The sequence below is a fragment of the Salvelinus sp. IW2-2015 genome, linkage group LG18, assembly GCF_002910315.2.
Source record: "Salvelinus sp. IW2-2015 linkage group LG18, ASM291031v2, whole genome shotgun sequence".
NCBI lineage: Eukaryota > Metazoa > Chordata > Actinopteri > Salmoniformes > Salmonidae > Salvelinus > Salvelinus sp. IW2-2015.
Window position 1 is genome coordinate 35,250,517 of NC_036858.1, and position 16,822 is coordinate 35,267,338.

A 16,822-nucleotide genomic window follows, 5' to 3' on the forward strand; every position below is an offset into this window, starting at 1 on the left:
TGTCAGGAATGTGAAACTGAGTATATATATAATATATATATACACTGCTCAAAAAAATAAAGGGAACACTTAAACAACACATGTAACTCCAAGTCAATCACACTTCTGTGAAATCAAACTGTCCACTTAGGAAGCAACACTGATTGACAATAAATTTCACATGCTGTTGTGCAAATGGAATAGACAAAAGGTGGAAATTATAGGCAATTAGCAAGACACCCCCAAAAAAGGAGTGATTCTGCAGGTGGTGACCACAGACCACTTCTCAGTTCCTATGCTTCCTGGCTGATGTTTTGGTCACTTTTGAATGCTGGCGGTGCTTTCACTCTAGTGGTAGCATGAGACGGAGTCTACAACCCACACAAGTGGCTCAGGTAGTGCAGTTCATCCAGGATGGCACATCAATGCGAGCTGTGCGCAAAAAGGTTTGCTGTGTCTGTCAGCGTAGTGTCCAGAGCATGGAGGCGCTACCAGGAGACAGGCCAGTACATCAGGAGACGTGGAGGAGGCCGTAGGAGGGCAACAACCCAGCAGCAGGACCGCTACCTCCGCCTTTGTGCAAGGAGGTGCACTGCCAGAGCCCTGCAAAATGACCTCCAGCAGGCCATAAATGTGCATGTGTCAGCATATGGTCTCACAAGGGGTCTGAGGATCTCATCTCGGTACCTAATGGCAGTCAGGCTACCTCTGGCGAGCACATGGAGGGCTGTGCGGCCCCACAAAGAAATGCCATCCCACACCATGACTGACCCATCGCCAAACCGGTCATGCTGGAGGATGTTGCAGGCAGCAGAACGTTCTCCACGGCGTCTCCAGACTCGTCACGTCTGTCACATGTGCTCATGTGCTCAGTGTGAACCTGCTTTCATCTGTGAAGAGCACAGGGCGCCACTGGCGAATTTGCCAATCTTGGTGTTCTCTGGCAAATGCCAAACGGCCTGCACGGTGTTGGCTGTAAGCACAACCCCACCTGTGGACGTCGGGCCCTCATACCACCCTCATGGAGTCTGTTTCTGACCGTTTGAGCAGACACATGCACATTTGTGGCCTGCTGGAGGTCATTTTGCAGGGCGCTGGCAGTGCACCTCCTTGCACAAAGGCGGAGGTAGCGGTCCTGCTGCTGGGTTGTTGCCCTCCTACGGCCTCCTCCACGTCTCCTGATGTACTGGCCTGTCTCCTGGTAGCGCCTCCATGCTCTGGACACTACGCTGACAGACACAGCAAACCTTTTAGCCACAGCTCGCATTGATGTGCCATCCTGGATGAACTGCACTACCTGAGCCACTTGTGTGGGTTGTAGACTCCGTCTCATGCTACCACTAGAGTGAAAGCACCGCCAGCATTCAAAAGTGACCAAAACATCAGCCAGGAAGCATAGGAACTGAGAAGTGGTCTGTGGTCACCACCTGCAGAATCACTCTTTTTTTGGGGTGTCTTGCTAATTGGCTATAATTTCCACCTTTTATCTATTCCATTTGCACAACAGCATGTGAAATTTATTGTCAATCAGTGTTGCTTCCTAAGTGGACAGTTTGATTTCACAGAAGTGTGATTGACTTGGAGTTACATTGTGTTGTTTAACCTCTAACGAGCCTCTACCCCGGGTCCGGGAGCACCCCCCACCCCCCCACACACTGATTAGCATAGCTAGCATAGCTTCACAAGTAGATAGTAGCATCTAAATATCATTAAATCACAAGTCCAAGACACCAGATGAAAGATACAGATCTTGTGAATAAAGCCACCATTTCAGATTTTTAAAATGTTTTACAGGGAAGACAAAATATGTAAATCTATTAGCTAAACACGTTAGCAAATACACCACTATTCTAACTCCATCAGTTTCTTACTCCTTCAGGTGCTATCACCAATTCGGCTCAACTAAGATATTGATAGCCAATAACCTATAAAAAAACCCATCAGATGACAGTCTGATAACATATTCATGGTATAGGATAGTTTTTGTTAGAAAAAAGTGCATATTTCAGGTAGAAATCACAGTTTACAATTGCACCGACCATCACAAATCGACTAGAATTACTAGATAGAGCAACGTGTATGACCAATTTACTCATCATAAAACATTTCATAAAATAGACAAAGCATAGCAATGGAAAGACCACGTTCTTGTGATTTCAGACCATATTTCAGATTTTCTAAGCGTTTTTCAGCGAAAACACAATAAATCGATAAGTTAGCATACCACATGTGCAAACGTTACCAGAGCATCGATTCCAGCCAAAGAGCGCTATAACGTAATCACCGCCAAAATATATAAATTTTTTCACTAACCTTCTCAGAATTCTTCCGATGACACTCCTGTAACATCATTTTACAACATACATATACAGGTTGTTCGAAAAGGTGCATATTTAGCCATACAAAACCGTGGTATACAATGGAAATAGTCACAACTCAAGCCTCAAAATGAGGAACGTCAGCTTTCAGAGTGATCTAGTTTAATCGAAAGCTAATCATATACTTGACTAAAAAATACAGGGTTGACAGGAATCGAAAGACAAATTAGTTTCTAATGCAACCGCTGATTTACATTTTTAAAATTATCCTTACTTTTCAATACAGGGTTCGCCAAGTGAAGCTATACCAAACAAAATGGCGAAATATGCATTTTAAAATATTCGACAGAACAACGATTTATCATATTAAATATTGCTTACTTTGAGCTGTTCTTCCATCAGATTCTTGGGCAATGTATCCTTTCTATGTTATAAACGTCTTTTGGTCGATAGATGTCCTCTGTCCTTCGAAATATCCACTAACGATCGAACGGGACCCCAAAACGTGTCCAAAGTTTCAGAGTGCACAACAAAGAAATTCCTCAAAATCGCACTAAACGGATATAAATTGCTATAAAACGGTTCAAATTAACTACATTATGATGTTTTTAACAACTATAACGACTGAAAACATGACCGGAGAAATATTGCTGGTTAGACAACGATTTGGAATGAGGCAAGTCCGATGTCCTTCACGCTTCAGGCGCGCGACGAGAAAGCGGCGTCCCTATACATTTTGTGGTTTTATATGGCTGGGATTGTGCAATAGACTCCATTCAAAACGTGATGACGTACAGACACCCAGAGGAAGACGTAGGCAGTGTCGGTTTCTTCATAGCATTCACTGTCGCCTTAAAAACAGACTCCAGATCAGGGGTAAAAATTTCTGAAATCTGACCCCTGTCATGAAAAGTGCTGTAGATATTGTTCTGTACCACTCAGAGACAAAATTCCAACTTCTATAGAAACTAGAAGGTGTTTTCTATCCAATAATAACAATAATATGCATATTGTACGATCAAGAATTTAGCACGAGGCAGTTTAATTTGGAGACCCAAATATGCTAATGCGGAACAGCACCCCCTATAGTTGCAAGAAGTTAAGTGTTCCCTTTATTTTTTTGAGCAGTGTATATATTTTAAAAACTCAGCAGAAAAAGAAACGTCCCTTTTTCAGGACCCTGTCTTTCAAAGATAATTCGTAAAAATCCAAATAACTTCACAGATCTTCATTGCAAAGAGTTTAAACACTGTTTCCTGTGCTTGTTCAATGGACCATAAACAATTAATGAACATGCACCTGTGGAACGGTTGTTAAGACACTAACAGCTTACAGACAGTAGGCAATTAAGGTCACAGTTATGAAAACTTAGGACACTAAAGAGGCCTTTCTACTGACTCTGAAAAACACCAAAAGGAAGATGCCCAGGGTCCCTGCTCATCTGCGTGAACGTGCCTTAGGCATGCTGCAAGGAGGCATGAGGACTGCAGATGTGGCCAGGGCAATAAATTGCAATGTCCGTACTGTGAGACACCAAAGACAGCGCTACAGGGAGACAGGACAGACAGCTGTTTGTCCTCGCAGTGGCAGACCACGTGTAACAACACCTGCGCAGGATCAGTACATCCAAACATCACACCTGCGGGACAGGTACAGGATGGCAACAACAACTGCCCGAGATACACCAGGAACGCACAATCCCTCCATCAGTGCTCAGACTGTCTGCAATAGGCTGAGATGGGCTGGACTGAGGGCTTGTAGGCCTGTTGTCTGGTGAGGACCTGCCTTACATCACCGGCAACAATGTCGCCTATGGGCACAAACCCACCGTCGCTGGACCAGACAGGACTGGCAAAAAGTGCTCTTCAGTGACGAGTCGCGGTTTTGTCTCACATGGGATGATGGTCGGATTTGCCTTTATTGTCGAAGGTTTGAGCGTTACACCGAGGCCAGTGCTCTGGAGCGGGATCGATTTGAAGGTGGAGGGTCCGTCGTGGTCTAGGGCGGTGTGTCACAGCATCATCGGACTGAGCTTGTTGTCATTGCAGGCAATCTCAATGCTGTGTGTTACGGGGAAGACATCCTCCTCCTTCATGTGGTACCCTTCCTGCAGGCTCATCCTGACATGACCCTCCAGCATGACAATACCACCAGCTATACTGCTCGTTCTGTGCGTGATTCCCTGCAAGACCGTAATGTCAGTGTTTTGCCATGGCCAGCGAAGAGCCTGGATCTCAATCCCATTGAGCACGTCTGGGACCTGTTGGATCGGAGGGTGAGTGCTAGGGCCATTCTCCCAAGAAATGTCCGGGAACTTGCATGTGCCTTGGTGTAAGAATGGAGTAACATCTCACAGCAAGAACTGGCGAATCTGGTGCAGTCCATGAGGAGGAGATGCACTGCAGTACTTAATGCAGCTGGGGGCCACACCAGATACTGACTGTTACATTTGATTTTGACCCCCCCCCCCCCTTTGTTCAGGGACACATTATTATTTTTATGTGTATGTGTATATGTGTTTATATATATATACACACACACACTACCGTTCAAAAGTTTGGGGTCACTTAGAAATGTCCTTGTCTTTGATAATGAAGCACATTTTTGTCCATTAAAATAACATCAAATTGATCAGAAATACAATGTACACATGGTTAATGTTGTAAATGACTATTGTAGCTGGAAACGGCCAATAATTTTGTTTTTATGGATTATCTACATAGGCGTACAGAGGCCCATTATCAGCAACCATCACTCATGTGTTCCAATGGCACGTTGTGTTAGCTAATCCAAGTTCATCATTTTAATTGATCAAGTAAAATGATGAACTTGGATTAGCTAACACAACGTGCCATTGGAACACAGGAGTGATAACCCTTTTGCAATTATGTTAGCAAAGCTTTAAACTGTTGTTCTCATTAAAGAAGCAATAAAACTGGCCGCCTTTTAACTAGTTGAGTATCTGGAGCATCAGCATTTGTGGGTTCGATTACAGGGTCAATATGGCCAGAAACAAAGAACTTTCTTCTGAAACTCGTCAGTCTATTCTTGTTCTGAGAAATTAAGGCTATTCCATGCGAGAAATTGCCAAGAAAATGAAGATCCCGTACAACGTTGTGTACTACTCCCTTCCCAGAACAGCAAACTGGCTCTCACCATAATAGAAAGAGGAGTGGGAGGCCCTGGTGCACAACTGAGCAAGAGGACAAGTACATTAGTGTCTAGTTTGAGAAACAGGCGCCTCACAAGTCCTCAACTGGCAGCTTCATTAAATAGTACCCGCAAAACTCAGTCTCAACGTCAACAGTGAAGAGGCTACTCCGGGATGCTGGCCTTCTTTAGACTTTAGACTAGAGCCCATGGGTGGGCCTGGTCCACCAATGGTTGCACTCCTGCCAGTCATGTGAAATTCATAGATTAGGGCCTAATTTATTTATTTCAATTGACTGATAAAAAATAAAAAAAGAACTGTAACTCAGTAACTTCTTTGAAATTGTTCCATATTGCATTTATATTTTATATTTATATTTTTGTTCAATATAGCTATGACTATTACATGCCTGCGTGTGAGTGGTGTGTGTTGCTTTCTAACTTAATTATTTGTTTTCAGTGTGCTGATGATGAAATCATTTTATTATTCATATGGGAAAGTATTTAATTAAAATATGTAAAAGAGGGTGAGGTCATATTTTCAAATCTGGCATTGCTCTGCCCTGTCACTTTTTTTAATTGTACTGCGTGATGATCGTGACTATGCATACATTTCCATTGAGACAATGGAAAACAAGCCAGATAAATTCTGCCCAGTGTTGATATTCCAGTCTCAGTCCCTATCGTATTGCATTTGAGTGGGTGTGACGTGAAATTGAAACCTAGTGCGGAAAGCGTCAGTGTGAAATACTCTCCTACTCAGATGGCAGTCACCAAACTAGAAACAGAGGATGACGCAGCCACGAGACATTGAGGAAACCCAACTGGCCTATGTTGAGAGAGGACATATGTAATTCAAGCCAGTGTGGTCAGGTTCACACACCCAACCACCCACCACTTTCTCTTCGATTTCGACAAAAGTAGTCACTCCACCCTTTCTGACTCCTCTCTCACTGCAAACCAAAGTAGCGCAACATTCACATTCCCACTCGTCCCTGTTCTCTGTGTTCCAGATTCTAGAGATCCTGGTGCGGGCGGTGGTGCAGGACATGACGGATAACCATGGCGACCAGGCCTCGTCACTGCGGGCCAAGGTCCAGGAGCTCCTGGGTCGCGCACGTCCCGCCGTAGCACCGACGCTGAGATCTGGCGTCACTACGCCCTGCTGTATGAAGACAGACAAAGCACCAGGCCTGGTGACAACGAGTTAGTAGGCCCCCTTAACATTCCCCTAACATCCCTTGACATTTAGCTGTGCAAACACCACACATGAAATATACTTACTGTATGTGCTCTGAGGAGAGAGGGAAAAAGTTATTATTGTAATGGACTTTGCGCCTGTTAATAAGCTATTTATAGGCTTATTAGTAACTGATAGACATTGGTGACTAATGGTGTTGCACTTAGCCACACAGTGATAGATGGCTCCTATTTGTTGATGAGACAGTTTTTTTCCCTTCATACAAAGGCCACATGTAGAAGTTGGTCAAATTATAAAGAAAAGCTACTAAAGTATGACTTTGTCCTCGTGTTTATTGGCCAGTTATAGTGTTTTGTTCACACACTAGGTTGTTTTTCAATGTTAGTTTAAGTTTGCTGAAACTGTCTGCTGCTAGGAAGACATAGCAGTCTGGGGTTTTTTTTCATCACAGACAAGCGATTTCCCAAGTTACCGCGGTAAGGATTGTGCTTGATTGAGCATGGATTACTCCTTTTATTCATTCACATTTTGTAGTTTTTTGTCGTTACAATACTTATACTTTAATTGTTCTCTTAGATGTATTTGTGTGCTTCTACATTTCTACTTAGGAGCACATCATGTCAGCATAGGGCAGGGCCTAAAATATATTTTTTTGTATAGCATCCTCTGTGGCAGGTGGATAAAAAAATCTACCAGCCACTCCCAATTCTTTTTATTACAAAAAAACCCACAAGAAAATGGATGAGCATGCTTCGTAATGTTACTAAAACAAGAAATGTATTACTAGTACGAAGTAATGTTGTATAATGCTCTATTTAATTTAATATTCTGTGATCTGAGTCAAATAAATAAAAAATGCTGCCCCTTTAAGGTTACCCTGGTAACAGTGCCACTCCAGTTGTCATGTGTGCCTGGGAGAATCTCACTAGTAGAGACCGAAGATGTCTCTTTTTGCTAGCAGTGGAAGCAAACTCACACATTGAAAAGCAACCTAGCTTGTGAGCAAAACAGTGTAACTAGCCAAGAAACACGAGAACAAAGTCTCACTGTAGTAGACTTTAGAATGAATTAGACCAACATGTATACCTGTGCCCATTGCTTCTAAAAATGAATCTTTCAGCACATCCCTCAGTGCTCACAGCCACCCCAGACAGGCAGTATGGCTGCGGAAGGTGGGATAAGTTAACGTTAGGATTCAGATTTCTTTGTGCAATACCAAATATGAAACAAAAAGGCAGAAATACTTTGAAAACAGCTACTGCAGCATTTATTTTGCTATAAATCACAACTTGCACTTGTGCCCATACTTGACTATTTTTATGAAATGCTCATATTGTATAGCCCTGAGTGTGACCACCTGCCAACGTGGCTGGTGAATTGGACATTCTTAGGGGAGTGAACGTTATTTATAATACAGACCTCTGAAATGAAAATGGATGGCCCTCCCTTAAGCAAAATATATTTTACCTAAACCCTCCCTGAACTCTTGAAAAAAGAAACAAATGACCCCTATACCAAGAATAATAATTTAAACAAAGTGGATAGCAGAGAATATGTCTACCGTTTACCCTCACTTATTGGACAGACCAGAGCCTTAGATATGCAGTTTTAGAAACTGTTCTTCAACTTGTAAGCGTTACATGGCAATGCAGGAATTTTTATAGAGCACAGGGCTGCGGGCCAGAAGGTTGTGGGTTCGCAGGCCACCGTGGACAAGAGTAGGGGTGGAAAGATCTCCTTAATAGTAAAAGCATTGCATGAATCTGTCATCGTATTTACAGGTCAGGAAAGAAAATAGCCTTTTAATACAAATTTCATGCAATTCTTCGCCATTTTACATATTAGCAGAATTTTTTTAAACACCGCACAAATTACCCGAAATGTACAGGCTCAGAATGGACACAGAGAGAGGTCTATGTGTTCATCTTATCATATTTCTCCAATGCCAAATCCGTGTGTCTTGTTTGCAAATAATTACATCTGAGACATCATCTGAGCATGGTACTTAGAAAAGTTAGGCCTACCTTTACACCCCAGACAGAATTGGCCTACCGATGCAGACAAATGTAAGCTTTAACTGCTGGCTACTCTTCTTCCGTGGCTTAACCCAACGAGGAGGTCACATGTGTTTCCTTAAAAGCTGTCTGGGTTTAAACATCTTCTATTGTACAGAAAGTGAATAGCTTAATCAATTGATAGTGACAGAATTCGATTACTTCCCAAGCTGGGGCGGCAGGTAGCTTAGTGGTTAGTGCGTTGGGACAGTAACCGAAAGGTTGCTGGATCGAATCGACGAGTTGACAAGGTAAAAATCTGTCGTTCTGCCCCTGAGCAAGGCAGTTAACCCACTGTTCCCCAGGCGCCGAAGACGTGGATGGCAGCCCCCCGCACCTCTCTGATTCAGAGGGGTTGGGTTAAGTGCAGAAGACACATTTCAGTTGAAGGCATTTAGTTGTACAACTGACCTAGGTATCCCTCTTTCCCCAAAGTCTATTTTTTGTTTCCTCGGCTATAGCTCAGCCTCTGAATGTCAAAGAAACTAAACAATGGTACAGTATCCCCATAATGTCTTTCCCGGGTATTTTACAGCTTGTTTGTAACATAAAGCATCACAGACCAAAGCGCTGTTATTGATCACTTTATATAATCGGATCAGTTTTATTTTCTTAATCGTAAGCTATCTGGCTGTGCTTTTTTGACATTTTCTTTAATGAAAGGTAGGCCTATGGCATAAACCCTCAATTTGTGTCTTGGTTTTAACTTAGGCTATCTCCGTGTCAGTGGAGGCCTGTTATTTAAAGAGTTCATGGTGAGTGGAGGAATTGACTGACAAATCTATGGATATAGCAGCCTATAGCCTAATTCCATCTGTCAAACATATAGGCCTACCTTTTATTTCTTAAATAGGAAGAAATAGGCTCAAACACAAAGCCCTCTTGTTGTTAAAGTCTAATTAAAATGAAGACAATTATCAGTAAGGTCCCTCGGTCGACCAGTAAATTTCAAACACAGATTCAACGACAAAGACCAATGAGGTTTTCAAATTCCTCGCAAAGAAGGGCACCTATTGGTAGAAGGGTAAAAAAAACATTTTTTAAATAACATTGAATGTCCCTTTGAGAATTATGAAGTTATTAATTACACTTTCTATGGTGTGTCAATACACCCAGTCACAAAGATACAGGCGTCCTTCCTAACTCAGTTGCACGGAGAGGACATAAACCGCTCAGGGATTTCACCATGAGGCCAATGGTGACTTCAAAACAGTTAGAGGTTAATGGCCGTGATAGGAGAATTCTGAGGATGGATCAACAACATTGTAGTTACTCCACAATACTAAGCTAAATATCAGAGTGAAAAGGACGCCTGTACAGAATTGTAAAGAATCCAAAACATGCATCTTGTTTGCAATAAGGCACTAAAGTATAACTGCAAAAAATGTGGCAAAGAAATTAACTTTGTCTTCGATACGAAGCGTTATGTTTGGGGCAAATCCAACAACACATTACTGAGTACCGCGCTTCATATTTTTAAGCATGTTGTTGGCTGCATTACGTTATGGGTATGCCTGTCATCGGGAAGGACTAGTGAGTTTTTTTTTAGGATTAAAAGAAACTGAGCAAAATCCTAGAGGAAAACCTGGTTGTCTGCTTTCCACCAGACACTGGGAGAATAATTCACCTTTCAACAGGACAATAACCTAAAACACAAGGACATTGAATGTTCCTGAGTAGCCTAGTTACAGTTTTGACGTAAATCATCTTGAAAAATCTATGGCAAGTCTTGAAAATGGCTGTCTAGAAATGATCAACAACCAACTTGACAGAGCATGAAGAATTTTTTAAAGAATAATGGGCAAATATCATACCATCCAGGTGTGCAAAGCTCTTAGATACTTAACCAGAAAGACTCACAGCTGTAATCGTTGCCAAAGGTGATTCTAACATGTATTGACTCAGGGTTATGAATACTTATATTAATGATATATTTCTGTATTTCATTTTCAATACATTTCTAAAAACATGTTTTCACTTTGTCGTTTATGGGGTATTGCGTGTTGATGGGTGAGAAGGGAAAAAAAGCTATTTCATCCATTTTCAATTCAGTCTGTAACACAAGAAAATGTGGAATAAGTTGAGGGTATGAATACTTTCTGAAGGCACTGTATGGCCTAATAAGCAACAAATGCTAAAACACTGAGAAATATTGATGTTTCATCAATTACAAATTACATGACCCTCCCCTGGACTAATTAAAATTTAAAAAAAATAGTAAACCTTCCCCTTGACTGAAATTTAATGCCAATGCCAAAATCTACCCGCAGGTGGTGGGTGTTCATTTTAGGCACTGTTAGTCCTGACTTATTATAATAAGCCATATTATCAGCCTTTTGTGGCATGGTAAGCACTTTGTTGATTCTTGATGTTCAGTGTAGAACTGTTTATCTGTTTTTACTATTGTATCTTAATTATGTATTTTAACTTTGGTTAAAAGACGCAGGTCACAAAAATGTAAGGAAATTAAGCAATAAACCCCATTTACTTCTTACTAGTAATACATTTCTTGTTTTAGAAAAATCTAAAGCGTGCTCATCCATTTAAAAAATATATATAATTAAAAAATAATAATAATTGTAATTATGCCGCCAAAAATATTTTGGCTGGTAAAAAATCTGAGTGGCTGGTTTCTTTTTTTAAATTTACCTACCACAGTGGCTGGTGGACCAAAATGTTTATTTCCCACCCTGATCATATCCTTAGTGTGAGTTAGTGTGACCCAAAGACCCTTAGCACTGGCATGTTATTTGTCATTCCACTCGTCTTTCCACTGCTATTTCCCCCCTCCCATAGGCCAGTCATGCCACAGCGATGACTTCTGTTAATTGTTTTATTCATTAAATATGTTTACTTTGTATTCATTATAAACCAGATGCCTTGATGTGGCCAGCAGCTTGGTCAGGCTTTATGGTATGTGACAATATTTGATAAAAAAAAAAAATGCTAGGCCACAGCATTCTATGTGTTGGAGGGATACTTTTTTTTCATTCATTTTCTTGTGTGTGTCTGTTTGCGTGGCAGGCGTTGCATTTCCTGTCCAAGGCCCATCGCTGTGAGGTGCAGGCCAGAGGCTGGGAGAAAGACACCGGGACCTTCAAGGAGGTTATAAAGAGAGCCATAGATCTGGCCAACGGTGAGTGTCGCACTCCCTGCCCCTATACATACACACACCTCATCCCCCCACACACGTTTCTTCGACACACACGGAACACTCATCACGCTTAATGTCAAGTCTCCTGCAGGTCTTTGCGTCAGGCCGCGCGGGGAGGAGATATGATCGATGGCAGCCACAAGAAGAGTAAGAAGAAGACGAACAGATCCGTCTTACCCCACTGCCCTCTGCGAAACGCAATCGCGATCCAAACAATTACTCTGCGAGTTAGTGTGGAGGCAAGGGGGTTGGGAGATGGAGACAGCAGGAAGGATGGAGGAGAGTGTCCTATAGAAGAACTTCAATAAAGTTGTTAATCTCAAAAATCCCCAGGTTTTTCATTACAGCTGGATGCTGTTTTGAATTAAACATCAGAGGGAGTCAGGGCACCGGGGCAACACGGGAGGAATAGCAATGTGCATTCTCCAACACATCTCTGAGGTTGATGCTGTCGCTAGGGCTCATCTTCACTCAGGTCACACACCGTGTCCCTCACACACACACATACCTTACATCCCACACATATACTTCATTACACACAAACACACACACACACACACACAGGTTGTGGTGTGAATCCCGAAACCCTCCAATATGCTGCCATTGTGTCCTTCAGAAAAGCACAAAGCTTTATAAAGAGATACAGGTTGTGGTAGAGTGCCCCCTCTACCACAGCCCCCTCACTCAACTCAGCTTTGTAACCTCTATGATGGGCCTGGACACTTCATCCACAGAGCTGAGAGGGATGCGAAAAAATAAAGTGATGAGAACGAGGAGGGTAGAGCAGAAGAGGTCCTCATCCATAAATCATGCTGTTTTGACCTTTCGCGTTGTCGCGGCTGAAGAAGACCATACAGGGAAAAGGTGTCGCTCAGATAGAGTAGAAGAGACCGCCGCTTGTTTTCCCTTCCTCGTGTGCAAGAAGAAGATAAGGTGTTGGGTAAACACCAGGATTAAAAACTGCGGCGATGGGGAAATAGCCTATCAATATCCTCACTGGTCTCTGGAACGTGGCTTTGTGTTGGTATGTTTTTCAAAGCGGCACAGAATAACAGATTCTTCTGAGCTTTATTCATCATTTTGTGTGGATCATAGCTACCATAGATAAGGTGTTTGTCGAAATTGGTACAATTCTACAAAAGAAATGAATGGTGTTTCATCCCGCTGAATGAATATTCACTGTGATGTCCTCTGAAAAAGTAAGTAGAGGCGTTACAGAGGACATTTTGATCACGTTATCTCGGACAGTGATCACAGGGGTGATTAAACAGGCATTGTGGAAAAAGGTTTTGGTCGAATGATTTATTTGCGAGCTGCCAGGCCTGTCACGGCGGGGGTGAACGGTGAAGTGTCTTTCGGCGCAACGAGATGAGACCCACTGAACGGAGTCACTGACTGCAGGGCTGAGAAATCACCCTGAGGGAGGTGGAGCCCTCATTAACCAGTCCCAGGAGAAATTACTCCTCTCCTCAACTTTTCCGCACATGTGCAGTATAACCCACAGTCCTGTGTCTATATGGGACCTGTTAGTCATGCATAGGTCCATGGTGCCACAGTGTCTCACCAGGGCAGGCAGGGCCATGGCCCCTGGACCCTGAACCAGAAACGCCTGATCACTCCCCTCCTGACCCCTCCATGGTACCCCATGCATGATGGCTGGGTGTCTCTCCCTCTAGCAATCACTCATTTAAATACACAACTTACGTGCTCTGTCTTTTAATCACAAATATTTACGTTCTAATAGGTATCTTCGGTCTCTATTTCTCACATGTATGTGTTCACAGTGACCATCAGCTGTAGTAAAAAGAGGTGTAACCCCCAGGAGTCATTGCAGATGTTGTTCTCCATTCATCTCGCCACCAAAGCGAAGGTACACTACAAAACACTTGGCTTTCATGCCAGCACCCCACCACATCACACAGATGAATCGGACTGCTCACATCCAGTCATTACTACATCACTGACCTCGCATTGTTTTTTTGCGTTAACTTCTAACCAAATGTAGTAATTGTATTTCTTTTAAACCGTTTCTCCTCAGCAACTGCACGCAGATGTCGCAACTGGCGAGACCCATGGCGACCTGAGTGAGGATGTCAAAGAGCTTGAGCAGCTTATCACGGAGCTGCAGGATCAAAGTGGTTCGCTGCGCAGAGAATCTGCATGAATGCCTCGCTATAGACACACCTCTAAGGACTCTAAAGACCTCCTACAGCAAACGTGTCCAAGAGCAGACATAGCTACAAGGGACGCTGTCAGGGGACCTTCACCCATCACCCTCTTCCTTGCGAAGTGGACTTTACATGCTTTTACAGCTCATGTGACTGTTAAAAAAGGAATGACTTAACTGGATACATTTGTATGTACAATGTGTAATTTTGTATAGTTCCCCTTTGAGGTATGTGCTATTTGTTGTGTAAAGCATGGTTGAGGAATTGCTAGCTCAATCATGTTATGAACTCTACGGAATCTAAAGAAATCACAAAATGTGTACAATCATACATTGTACAAAGATGAAGCTTTATGATCATAGAACCATGCTTGCCTTATTGTTGGTATGTACTAGTCATAACCCACTCCCCCCCAAAGCCGGACTCCCCCAGGCGCAGTGAGAGCTTTGCAGATCAGAAATGTAAGCATGTGGGCCAAATATAAGAGCGGTGCAGAGACGCACAACAGGAGAGTGTGGACACACTCATCACCAGGGAAGCAGTGGGCCATGAAAGTGTCATCCCACCTCGCCTCGCTCACACAGAACAGACACCATGGAAGAAGAACAGACTCTGCACAGCTAACTCATCATCATGCTCAGGGGCTACAGACAGCGATCCTGCTATCTTCTCCTCATGGGTTTTCTCTCCGAAAGGAAAATGACCTTGACATTGCCTTTGTTTTATTGCTATCGTACAGGTTTTTTCTTTGCCTGTGCCTCTTTATCAAGGACTGTCTCTGCCTTGCTTTGAAGTAAAGGCCCACAGTGTGGGTGAAAATGACTTTTATACGAGTAGATGTGTTATGTCACAGCTGTAGTCGTCTTTCATGAATGTTATTAGTTTTTTTCCGATTTGGTGATAATTTCTGGATTGGGAAGGAAGTGTGCATCACCCTTAAGTATACTGTATGTATACGTTCCATCTTTTCCACAGTTTTTCATCACACAATTTGTTTGCATACCAAACCGCTCGATCAGAACCAGATTTCTGTCCCAAAATGTCAGTAATTTAATAAAAATGTGAAATAATGGTCATTACGAGTGTGTTGTCATTATTTACTATCATACACCATTACATCATATATCCAGCAGACACAGGGATAATATAGTCATAAATATTCATGACAAACATCATTACACTGATTTGCTGCCATGACATATGTTTGGAGAGGCCTCCCTTTGAAGCAGGGAAACAAAATGCTTGTTCAGCCTCAGCCTCCTGTTTCTTTTCAACATTCCTGGTGTTTCCCAGTGACAACCTGACAACATCCTCATAAAGTTCCAACAGCAGCTGAAGTTCGATGGTGAGGTCATTGCCAATGAGGAACACCAAAATGACATCACCTTTCGTGTTATTCATTGAGTGGTATGAATTAACAGTAAGGAACTGATCATCACTATGAGCAGTTTTTGGTCAGGACGACCTAGGGCGAGGACTTAATTACAAAAGGTTAATCGGAGCCTTTTTCAGAAGAATAACATTCTTTATAGAAAATGTGTGACCTGAAAGCTCACTGGAACAAAGACCCCAACATTCACATTTTACATACAACTTGTGCATGTCTATGTTGGTACCTTCCCACAGTCTTACTATGACTTCAATCTTTTCCAGAAGCATCTTACACATCCAGAGTGACTTAAATACAGTAAGTAGTGAGTGCATATATTCATTTCTGACACTTCTGTCCTTGATCATCCTGGATGACTGTTTCCTGGTCAGATGTGATCTCCTGGCACATGAGGCTGACCCAGATGTAATCAGTGGCTGGAGGATTGCAATTCTGCCCAGCTTTTTCAAATTGCATCATTGGTGATTACGCATGTGCCCCGCCCTGTCTTTCACCACATATCTGTCCCCTTCTCAGATGATGGGGCTCCACAGACACTGAGCTCTGGTTACCATCACCCCTTGTGTTTCAAATTCAGAGCAACGTTTCATGACTGTCCCCCCTTTCCCTTACATTCTGGAGGGAAGAGTCTTGTGGCCTTTTTTAAATCTATTAATAAGTGTATGACACCACTGTATCAAGTATCCACCCACTTAAAACTTCAATGGGGGACATAGAGGTTTTAAGAAAACAATTAGATACCACTCAGAGAGCCAACGTCAGACCTAATTCTACTTTGTATGTTTTCCAAAGCACACACAATGACTTCATGGGGCTTATGTTGATCTGGGTGGAGGTCCTCAAAACCACTGTATGTGCGCTATAGTACGTCTTCAATGAACTCACTCCTGTACTGGAATATCCCCTGCAGTCTTCAATGGAATAATGAGTCACTGCTGAACAATTTACCAAGGGGTCGCTGGTAATTCTGCAGTGTAGGAGGACAGTAACTAGGGATAAGCATTAAAAATTAGAATCGCACCAGGAATGGCCCGCTGCGCAACTGTGGTCAACTCGTGGGTTGTTGGATGAATAATGGTGCGCACATGGCTTTATGAATTACTTGACTATAGTTTATGACGCATGTCGCATGGTAGTTCATATCTGATTTATGCGGGAGTGTATGGAACCGAAGTAACAATGATGTAGAGCACTTTGACAGCATGTACTTTAAATAAATATGTGTTATTTATAAATATGAGTTAAGAAACTTGACACATTAGTATTCCAAAGTATTACACATTACACGTGGCTTATTGATTGTTTATAACGTGTCATTCTTATACGCGTGTATTTATACTCTTATCACTCATGAACTTGCTGGACAACAAGGTTTATGTCTTCTGTCACTTTGATGAGCTCGCGCTCC

General features: G+C 42.6%; 1 protein-coding gene across 1 annotated transcript in view; it reads left to right on the plus strand.

Moving 5' to 3' along the window:
* Positions 1 to 15,100, plus strand: part of LOC111978762 (tetratricopeptide repeat protein 27-like) — a 60,335-nt gene extending 45,235 nt beyond the window's left edge. Inside the window, exons 7-10 of the mRNA XM_070448487.1 lie at positions 6,461 to 6,653; positions 11,727 to 11,838; positions 13,641 to 13,726; positions 13,895 to 15,100. Of these exons, the coding sequence (XP_070304588.1) occupies positions 6,461 to 6,653; positions 11,727 to 11,761 (228 nt within the window). The 3' untranslated portion in view covers positions 11,762 to 11,838; positions 13,641 to 13,726; positions 13,895 to 15,100. The remainder of the gene's footprint in view (positions 1 to 6,460; positions 6,654 to 11,726; positions 11,839 to 13,640; positions 13,727 to 13,894) is intronic.
* The last annotated feature ends 1,722 nt before the right edge of the window (positions 15,101 to 16,822 follow it).